Source organism: Vicia villosa, unplaced genomic scaffold (assembly GCF_029867415.1).
Source record: "Vicia villosa cultivar HV-30 ecotype Madison, WI unplaced genomic scaffold, Vvil1.0 ctg.002072F_1_1, whole genome shotgun sequence".
Classification (NCBI taxonomy): Eukaryota; Viridiplantae; Streptophyta; class Magnoliopsida; order Fabales; family Fabaceae; genus Vicia; species Vicia villosa.
This window is the reverse complement of record NW_026705827.1, coordinates 77528-88960: the sequence shown is the minus strand read 5'-3', so window position 1 is coordinate 88960 and position 11433 is coordinate 77528. Positions and strand designations below refer to the sequence as shown.

At 33.3% G+C, this 11433-nt stretch overlaps 1 protein-coding gene across 1 annotated transcript; it reads right to left on the bottom strand.

Moving 5' to 3' along the window:
• Positions 1-6843: 6843 nt before the first annotated feature.
• On the bottom strand, positions 6844-9541 carry LOC131637675 (F-box protein CPR1-like). Its single transcript, XM_058908277.1, has 2 exons — positions 8173-9541; positions 6844-7427 (listed from the first exon to the last, which is right to left on the bottom strand). The coding sequence occupies exons 1-2, from the start codon at positions 9294-9296 to the stop codon at positions 7388-7390; spliced, it is 1164 nt and encodes a 387-aa protein (XP_058764260.1). The 5' UTR covers positions 9297-9541; the 3' UTR covers positions 6844-7387.
• Between the last annotated feature and the right edge of the window lie 1892 nt (positions 9542-11433).

Here is an 11433-nt window from a genome sequence, read left to right as displayed (position 1 = left end):
TCTAATTGGGCAGTGATAATAATGCAGTTTGAGTTTCCATGTGAAAAAGTACTAATACTGTAATAAAGATTTCATTTTTTTCAAATTTCATAATTATGTTTCAATTTTAGATGTAATGGACAATTTGATGATTCGATGATTTACAGCGGCGCGAGGTACACCTGCATGGTTAGCATTTCATTGCTTAAGTAAATTCAAGATTCAAGAATAGTGTAGTGAAAAGTGGAGATTAGAGAATGTATCTTGTTTTCAGTGTGAACTGACTTATATACATTGAGTCAAGTGAAGTGGATTAGAGATGAATTGGCCTCATCCATTTGGGTCTTTTTCGTCGGTCTGAATAGTTGCCCTCGAGACTTTATCGAGCACTGAGAGGGTCGGGGAAGTCTTAAGTGATGTTGGTCGGCCTCCAGGATGTCGTCTGATGGGAATTGGAACTGAAACGCTTGGAATCATTTGAGATAGGAGTGGAGAACAAGTGCATTAAACGCACTTCCATCTTTGAAAAGTTTCATTGTCTTTTTCTAACATGTGTGATGATGCAACAAGTTTGGATATAGTGCGACTTACAGAGCACTCGAGTGTACTTGAGTTTGCATGTATTTTCAAGGAGAAATCCAATCGTTAATCTTGTAACTCCTCTTCTTTGCTTATCTGGATTGTCCACCTATCTTTCCCTATAAATGAGAGAAGTTGAGTGCCTCGGAAAACTTTTCACAATCCTTGGCATTCAAGTTTGGAACACCTTCGTCTTCTTCATTCCGGAGAGCATTCACCGATTATTATTTGTTCCTTGATCAGAGTTTCTGCATTCATTATTTGCTCTTTGCTTTATCAATTTCGCATCCAGATACCCTTTTCAACTCAAGCTTTCTTTTCTTTCAACATTTTCTATTTTCTAGTCAAGATGAGTGATAGTATTGTTAACCTAGTGAGCAATTTTCAGAGCGAAAATTCTTATATTGTCGAAGGGTATCCCCATATTTTCATCTCCCTCATTTTGCTCATGATCTCATGTAAGTCTTCTTAAGACGACTACCACGACCAAGGACGTATTAGCTTCCACCCGAATGATCACTAGTTCGACCCCTTCATCCAGGATTAAGGCGATTTTCTGAGGCGCTTCTTGATGGTGAAATCCCTTACGCCAAAGGCTCATCTTACCTTCAGCTACTCACCTTTTGAAGCTTCCTGCTTCTGCAAGGGCATGTTTCTGAAGTATTGGTCTTTATTCCATTTATGTCGGAATGTCCTTTCCTACCATACTAAACCAAAGCTTCTTTCCCCTGAGGAGGCAGTTATGAAGGAAGACTTGCATTCATGGTTTCAAGGGCTTGGTTACGAAGAAGGATTTAGGCCTGACGAGGTGTCCTCTTCCAATGTGAGGAAGAAGCGGATCGACACTAATGACATCTTGAGTGCGGTCATTCGGGATGAGAAAAGAGCAATTTTGGCGAGGACATAATCCTTTAGTTTCTTTTTTACACGCATGATTGCATTTTGTAAATAGCATGTATAAGTTTCAGATGTTCAATGAACTAGCTGGTGTTTAAGGCATTCAGGTTGTGGTGTCTTCCCCAACGGTCGCTGCTTCTTACCCGACTATCATTCCGACCTCGGCCATCGAAACCATAATTGTTGTCCTAGGGGTCGGCCAATTTGTTACTGTCGCGACCACTTTAACACTGGAGGAAGGGCTCCTGTCCCAAATCTTAACAAAGAGAGACTGGGACGAAGACTAAGATTCCTCCCGAGAATAATGTACACCTAAACGAACTCGTCTTTCTGAGGACGATGTTTTGGAGGAGATGATCCCCTTCATGCAAATGATTGCTCTTTTTCTCTCTGCTTGCCCTCACTCTTGAAGAGTTTGGTGCGCTTGTGTCAACGGAGAACATGTCTTACGTCCAAAATCTATTTAAAGTGAAGAACATGGAATTCGTCTCTAAGATTACCCGCATCATGTGCCAAGTCTTATATTTAATTATTTACCAAAAATTAAATGTTATATTTTAATATTTCTTTCAAATGAACTATCAAAATAAATGTCTTTGTTTTTCTTAAAATAAACATGTTTAAAAAAAATTAGATAATTCATTTGAAACTAAATTAAAAGTTTAAATATTATACAGTACATATTACAAATTTCTCTTTTAAATGAGATCAATGTGATCTTTTTATTTTTGTATTGTTATTAAATAAAATAAATTTTAAATTATTATCATGTTAGTTGATTTTTGAGGTCGTGAGAATCCTTTATCAAACACCACGGTGAATAAAATTTATCTATAAATTTGTTGGATGGATCACCTGAACAAGTGAACAGGTGATGTCAACTTTGTGTCGCTGAGGTCTTAAGAATCTTTTATCGAATATTATGGTGAATGACAATATTTATATATGAATTTACTAGATGGATAACCTGATCAATATACTAGTGATATTCTATCCTACTTCTAACTATGTTGCTAATTTAGATGTGAATGAAAGATATATATGTATGGAGTTTGTGTCATTGTTCATGTACTTGAGACATCCTCTCCTTCTTTTAACTATGTTGCACATTTAGATGTGAATGGAAGATATATGCAAGAGATACTATAATACCTGAGTTAGACATTGTGTAATTTTGTTAGAACAACTGGATGAATTCATTATGTTTTTTTTTCTTTTAAAAAAAAGGGCAGAAACCCATGATATAAAAAGAGAACATAAGTACAAAAATAAGGAGGGCAGCACAGCTAGGGGTGGCAAAACGGGCCGTGGCCCGCGCGCCGATCCACGCACCCGCCAAAAATGGCGGGTTGGGTTGGAATTTTAGGCACGCCTCTCGCCAAACCCCGCCGCCCGCCATAGCACGCCCCGCCAATGCCCGCCGCCGGCCAAAGGCCGCCCCTCTTCCCAAATTTCCTATTTTTTAGTTGATTTTAGTAATTCCAATTCTTGATGTAAATATATGTAATATTTTTTAAGTAAAATTTGTTAAAAAATTGCTTTTATTGTTTTAAAAAATAAGTGAAAATTTTAATTAAAAGGTTAAAAAAACTAATTAATCTAATAAAAAATATATATATAAATAAAAATAGGCGGACAAGCCCGCTGCCCGCCAACCCGCGATCTTGGCGGGGCGGGCATGATTTTTATGTCCATTTCACTTGGCGGGCATGCCCACCCCGCTCGTTTTTTGGCGGGCTTAAGGCGGGGTGGACGGCGGACGGCCCGTTTTGCCACCCCTTAACACAGCACCTCACCTCAAACCTATCTAATTCTATAGTAAGGTAAACCTATCAAATTCTTGTTAAAATACATTAAAGCCTAAATTTGCTAATATGTTAGCACAATGAGTACCTTCCGAATTGATTATGTGATCATACATCATATATGAAATCTTTATATATATATATATATATATATATATATATATATATATATATATATATATATATATATATATATATATATATATATATATATATATATATATATATATATATATATATATATATATAAAAAAAAGGAAGATAAATATTATAAATAAATTTTATTAGTTTATTATAAATATTTGGTAATTTATTTGAATAAATGATCAAGTATTTATAAATTTCACTTTTTTTAAAATATAAATTTTCATCTTTATTATAAAATAAATTTTCATTTTTTGTAATTTATTGAATATTAGTGTGATTGAACTATATATAGTTTAATATATCAAATTTTCAATAAATTAAAAAATTAAAATTAATTATTATAATATACATTTTTTATTCTTTATTATACATAAATTTTGACTTTTAAATTTATTAAATAACTAATGTATGTGACATATATATATATATATATATATATATATATATATATATATATATATATATATATATATATATATATATATATATATATATATATATATATATATATATATATATATATATATATATATATATATATATATATATATATATGCAGACATATATTAATTATTTAATAAATTTAAAAGTCAAAATTTACTATAATAAAAAATGAAAGAGAATAAATTATACTAGTCATGTGTTCTTCGGCTGTGTTTCTACTAGTCAAAGTTGGCGGGCAACAGGTTTGTCATCTATTATAGAATCCGTTTACATACCTTCCGCGATGCTAAGTCACTTATTTTTTATGTTTGTAATCGCGAGGATCGTAGGGATGCGGGTAAATTTGCAGTTTGTCTTGAGACGCTTTGGAGAAGTAGAAATAATGTGGTGTGGCAAGATACTCGTGAAGATCCTATACAGATTGGTCTACAAGCCTATCACAATTGGTATGATTGGTCTTTAGCTAGAGATAAGCAAAATTCTCCCGTTGCTACTAGTAGTTCAAAGGTTTGGGTTCCGCCTACGGTCAACCAAGTAAAGTGCAATGTTAGCGCAGCATTCAATAAGGTTTGCGGTACTACTAATAGAGGTTGGTGCTTTAGGGATCACATGGGAGATTTATCACAGGTGGAGTGGCTTGGGATGTGAGTTTTCTTTCCCTCATTGAATCTGAAGCCACCGCTTTGAAAGAAGTGATCCAAAATGCCATCTCTTTTTATTTATCTCATGTTACCTTTGAAAGAGATTGTCAAATTGTCACTAAGGCTATTCACACTAAACATGTAGGTAACTCTGAATTTAGCCGTATTATTAAGAATATTCAGAATTTGTTGCTTCTTTTTCTGAACTTTTAGGTAAAGTTCATTAAGCGCAAAGCGAATTTGGTTGCCCACACTTTAGCAAAGGCGGCCAATTCTTGGTCTATGCGTAGTTTCTTTAATATGGTACCTCTTTGTATTGATCATTGTTTAAGGAATGAAAGTCGTTAAGTTTGTTTCGGTCAAAAAACTCAAAAAGTTGGGTAAGCTTACCTCATTTGTAAAATGCTTTGAAAACAATAAATATTTGTAATATTTTAATAAATAATTAAATGTGTTAAATTATATGGAATCATGTAATTGGTTGGAGGTACATTACCCAATTTTTTGTGATGGATAGAGAAGTTGTCCCAAAAAAAATTCCATGCAGCATTCATTACCAAATTTAATGTAGTGAAATCTAAAATACTACTCCCTCTACTCTTTAATATAAAAAAATATTACGTTTTAAAACATATCTTTAAATATATATAAACTTAAAAAATATTTTCTTATATTAATACTCACTTTATTAATAAATAGTTTGGTTATTCATCCATGTTTTATATGTGGATCGAAATATAATCAGGTCTTTCTATAAAAGCCTAAAATAAAATCAATAATTTTAATTAATTTTAGAATTTATTAATTATTTTTTAGATTTAAATTTAATAAAATCTAACAATTAATAACTAGATTTGAGACATCAATATTAACATAAATTAAGTGAATTGCTTTTATTTTATGTTTGTAATTTATGAAAATAACTTAGGTCTATTGTTTTATTACCTTATTATAATAACTGCCCATGATAGTTTATTAAGAGCAGATTTTTTTTAAAACTAAAACAACAATGATTAAAGATAAAAACAAATTTAAGAATTATTTGGACGAAGCATTTTAATGAAGGAACGTAATTTCTTGAGAAAATTGAAAATGAATTGATCAAAATTTATTGTTCGGATGAAAAATATAGAGAATTATTAAAATGATAAAAATTTATGATATATTTTACTCAATTTAAATTTAAAGAATTTCAAATGACACCAAAAATTAAAGAATTTAAAATTGCTCCTTCACTCTATATAATGCAAATGTTAAATTATTTATTATTATTTTTTTCAAAATTTGCAAGACAGTACTCATATTTTATGAAAATTTCAAATTCATCCATACAAATTTTAAAAATTGCAAATAAATCCTCAATAATTTTCAAAATTTATAAATTAATTCCTTCAAATTTGTAAAAATTGCAAATTGGTCTATATTATTCTTTTTTTAAATTTCGCTCAAAAATTTTAAAATTTATAAAACGATCCCAAAAATTTAACAAAGAATCATTTTAACATTTCATCCAAACAAATTAATTTAAAAATAATAAATTTCAATAGAATCATTTTAAGATATTTATTTTAAGCAATTAACATATTTTGTTTGTTTATAAGTAAAAATTGCTCTATTTTATATTCTTGTTAATCCTGTCATACTTTAAAAAAAAAATCAAAAGCTATTACAACTTGTCCTTTTCATTTAAATAAATCTTTTTAAAAGTCTGATTAATTTATAAACATTAAATCGATATAATTAAAATCACAGTTTAGTTTTAAAAAAGTGATACATGTCTTAAATATGTTAGAAATGGACTATAAATATAACTTAAAAGTATATGAAAACAAGTTTTCATGTTGAAGCTTCTAATTCTAGCGTCTTTGATAAACATAAGAACAACCGGTCAGGTCAAACATAAGAACAACCGGTCAGTGGTGGAGTCAAAAATTTTACGGAGTTTGGACAAAAATTTTATACCTTATTTTTATTAATTTTATATTCTATTTCTACTAATTTTGCCCTTGATTCTGTCTAAAAATTACTAATTTTATCTCTGATGTTGTCTAAAAATCAACTATTAAATGACGAAAGGAGAAGTTGAGCCCGGACACGTGTCCGGACTCGTTGAACTGTAGCTCCCCCATGTGAACAACTAAATAAATTTAGTACGTTGCATTCCACTTGAAACCACCGTTGACTAAATTCTCCCCTTCATGCAAAACACGAAAATTATGATAAAAATATGAATAACTATAAAAATATCCTTGAAATTCAGTTTTAAAAGTAATAGCCGATTTTTGAAAAATAACCGAGATTAACCCAAGCAAGAGTTTTCACAAGCAAACAAAGTAAATATACACTTCGTATAAGATTCCAAATGTAAAAGTTTCATTATAGTTGACAGTAAAACCAGATTAACTCGCATATATACAGAATCACATAGTACTATAAAGTTTTTCAATACTTTGTACACCATAACAACATATAAGCCACTTTACTACACTTTGTTACACCCAAACAACATACACCCAAACGACATTCGGGCCATTTTTATTTGTATTGTGTATAGCAGGTGCCGCAAGATCGGAAATTAAAGGAAACAAGTCATGTACATTTAGTATCCTTTTTTCTTCATCTTCAACATTCTATTCTGACTTTGAGATGTTTGTACCATTTTCGTAGGCTTTTTTGCACCGGAGACCATGCCTTCACAGTTCTACCGGAAATGGACCCCCTATGTGAGATCTTTACATGAGAGAAGGAAGTATAATCTCACACAATTCAAGAAAGATTAAAATGGTGCAGCTCCATTATCAACCCTTCCCGCAAACCAAAGTGATTAATTCCATCGCCAGAAACAACTGGAGCTTCAGGTTTAAGCTACACATCATTGGCTCTTCCATCACTCCCTTACAGTGTCAATTTAAATCCTTGAGACAAGAAGTCATCCCTGAAAAAAAAAAATCTCTTATAGAATAGTAATAAAAAAAATCAAATCTTTGAAAGAAACTATACATAAACTTCAAGTAATTTCAACAACAACCAAACTCTAACCCACTAAGTGAGGTCGACCGCATGAATCAACTTTCACTATGTGTATGTTTGGAAATAAATCTACCCACCGCTACCGCACGTTTCAATGTATTTTAACGTGAAATTTATAAGCTATAAATGGTAGCTTCTGATAGACGTGCGTTTGTAAAGCATCCACCGCACAAACATAGGCTATAATGTTATATCCAAGACTATACTTCTATTCAAATCATTAATCTCAAGATCTTTCTTAAAATTTCAAGTAATTTCATGGAGAGAAAATTTCTAAACAACAACATTCTTCTCCTTACATAACAAGATTCATTTTTAACCCAATTCACAGAAAAGCAATCCTGCAAATCCTTTTGATTCTTTTTTTTTCCTAAAGAGAAGAGTGTGGACTTCAGCTAGTCACAAGGTCAACTCTTACAGACAAACATAGTAGCATTTGTTTCTTTTGAAATCCAGCATACACAATTGTCAAATACATATACATCAAAAAAGGTAGAAACTTCAAACCATTGTACTATAACATGTATATATACAAATTATACAATGGGGGATTCAGTTTGACAATAATCTAAAGTTCAACTACAGGTATGAGATATCATATCATATACAACTTATACTACATAGCAACAATTCAGATAAACAACAAGTACCTTCTATTGCTTATACTTTCGCATCTCAACTTATGCTGAATCTCCTTCCTATAATTATCCATAGGCAAGGAAGGTGGCACAAGGCTCTCAACACAAATCATGCCTTCATTCAAACTAGGAATCCCTTGAACATCAACAACTTGTCCAGTCTTAAAATCATACCAAACTAGCTTCTTCCGTTCAACTTCCAATAAAACCCTATTTCGATCCTCCGAATAACCCAAAGGCCTCAACGATTTCAACGGCAAAATAAAACACGGTTCAATCAAAGTAAACAGCTTACACCAACTATCTCCAGATCCATATTTTCTCATCACCCACACATCAACTTTACTAGCTTGATAATTCACAATCATACAAAGACACCCTCCCAAAACCGCAACATCAATTTCAAAACTTTCACTGTCATCAACTTCCGGAAGAGGAACCTCTTCGAAAACCTCGAGTGTAAGATTAAACCCAACGATTAAATCCGGCTGAAACGGTTCAAGCTTCCGAGTCACAATCCAATGGAGAGAATTCTCAACCAAAACTCCCATGGTTCTCGCACAGCAAAGAGCATAATTCATACTCGGAAGCGCCTTCCACGAATTCGTCTTCGAGCTGAAAAGCCTCACCTGCGAATCGAAAGTTCGTTGTTGCAGATCAACGTAATAAGAGATTCTCACCAGCTTATAATCAGAACCAAACGGATCGTAACCGAATCCGTGTACTCTAGCGGCGAAGAGAGAGGTGTCTGATTCAGAACGGGGAGAGATAGGTAGATAAGGGATGATCCGGTGTTTACGTATGTTAGGGTTCCAGAAAGCGATGTCGTCGGCGATGTTGGAGATGCAGAGGATACCGTTGCAGGATCCGAAGAGAGTGATGCGGTTGCTGTAACACATGAGGGGGTGGTTGAGAGGAGTTAAGGTGGTGAGCGTGGGGAAGTTGAGTTGGTAGAGATCGGAGTTGTGGCGGAGGATGAGGGTGGAGTTGGAGGAGTTGTGGAGGTGGAGGTTGATGAAGTTGTGGCTGTCGATGAGGGAGCGGAGGGATTTAGAGGATAATCGGAAGCGGAGGAGGGGGAGGACGGGGAGTAAGGAGAGGATGTCGGTGAAGAGGTCGGAGGGGATGTTCGCCATTGTTGGGAGAGGGGTTGTTTTTTTTTGGATGGAAATGAAGTGGAATGGATAGGTTAGGTTTGGTTAGGTGGAATGGGGAGAAAGTAATGATGTTGATGGGGGGAGATTGTGTGGCCTAGTGTTTAGGAAAAGGTGGAGGTGGGAAGGTGAGAGGAAATTGCTTGAATTGTTGACTATGCTTTCTTTTCTTCTTTTATACGGCAAAATGGTAATTGATGATGAATGTGGGATGTGTGTGGTTGGAGGAAATGGAAGGCCAGCAATTGCGCAATAGACTTTTTTTTTTTTTAAGTGACAAGTCCTCTTCTCGTGAGCCTTTTTTTTTATGACTTGAGAGAGATGTTTACTTGGGTAAGTGAATGAAGAACCATTGATAAGTTAATGAAGAACCAACGACGACAACCGATTAAAGTCAAAGTTGAAGAGTAATTTTATGATAGGAATCCTAATAAATCGAATCTAATTAAAATCTAAATGGATAGGAATCCTAATAAATGGAATCTAATTAAAATCTAAATTGTACACTTATAATTAAGAAAATTATTATTATATTATTTTGAAAAAATCTATCTTGTCAAACTTAAATGATAAATTATTGGTGATGTGTAATTTGTCGGAGATAAAATATAATATCAATTTTACATTGAAAGATATAAGTGTTATTATTCTACTTTTCTTTTCATTTTTTCCTAGTTTGATGTTATAACTTGATTAGTAATTAATATTATCATATTAGTTCACAAATATTAACTAAGTTAGATTCAAATATCTGATTTTTCTCAACACGTTATCAATAGGGTCGTTTTTATCATAAGTTTGTACTACACTGGATATATATATTATATACTTACCTCTTTAATTTTATTACTATTTTGCCTAAATTATCTCTAGGGTTCTTTAAGTTATTTAATTGTAACAACTTGGTCCTTTATCTTATTTTAGCTACAACTAGGTCCTTTAAGTTACATAATGTCTTCAGCGTTGCCCTTCCTCACAGATATCGTTAAAAAAAGATGATGTATCACTTAAGTTGCTGAGGTGTCCACTACTATGTGCTAACAATGTATATCTTTTATTATTAGAATAGTTTAAACGTTTTAATCAATCCTAAAATAGATTATCACACGCCAATTCCAAATCAGTGGGGAACATTGAGGCAGAAGGTACTTAGAGACGACGACGACACTGAAGGTTACGATAGGGCAACGCTGAGGTACGTTTCACATTTTCTAAAGTAATTGTGGTATTCATTATATGTGTGTCTATTGTTGATAGTAGCAACATTACGGTTTGATGCTTATTAGGTTGTTGGGTCTGTATGTTGCTATTGTTATTAGGTCAAAATGGATATGGATGCATTTTACGTTGATTTCCATCATGGGGGTCTTTTCGGTTGGTGATAAGTATGAAGAAGGGGAAGTGTCAAACTGGAAGTGTGATGGTGATAAATGGAGTTACTTTGAGATTTTGGGGTTATTAACGAGATGAAGTATCGAGGGGTTTTTGAAATTTGATGCGACTTTGCTGGAACAATAAAGGCACTAGAAGATGACTTTGGTGCTATAGAAGCATTGAACTGATCCAAGACTAATGAAAAAATTGATATATACATTGTTCACCCAATTCCAACCTGATATAGAAGTTACCCTACCTGAACCCCAACCTGAAGTAGACTCAAATGAACCAACTAAAGTCCAACCTGATGTAGTGTCAAGTGAACCAACTGAGGCCCAACCTGAAGTAGAGGTAACTAAACCAACTGAGGCCCAACCTAAAATGGTGTCAACTGAACCAACTGAAGCTTAACCTGAAGTGGTGTCTAGTGAACCAAATGAGGCCCAACACAAAATATTTTCAAATGATGCAAATGAACCAATCGAGGCCCAACCTGAAATAGTTTAAAATGAACTAACCGAGACTCAACCTGCAGGTATTATTGAGCAACAACATGATGGTGATGACTGTGAAGGAGTCAGGTTTTATGACTCAAATGATGAGATTTTAAATTATGGATTTGGTTAATTGCTGGCCAAAATGATCAACCTCTTGATGAACTCCTGCCAAATGAAACATCTAAAAAAAGAGGAATAATGGAAGACCAAAGAAAAAAAGGGTGGGAATGGAACTCCAAAAAAGG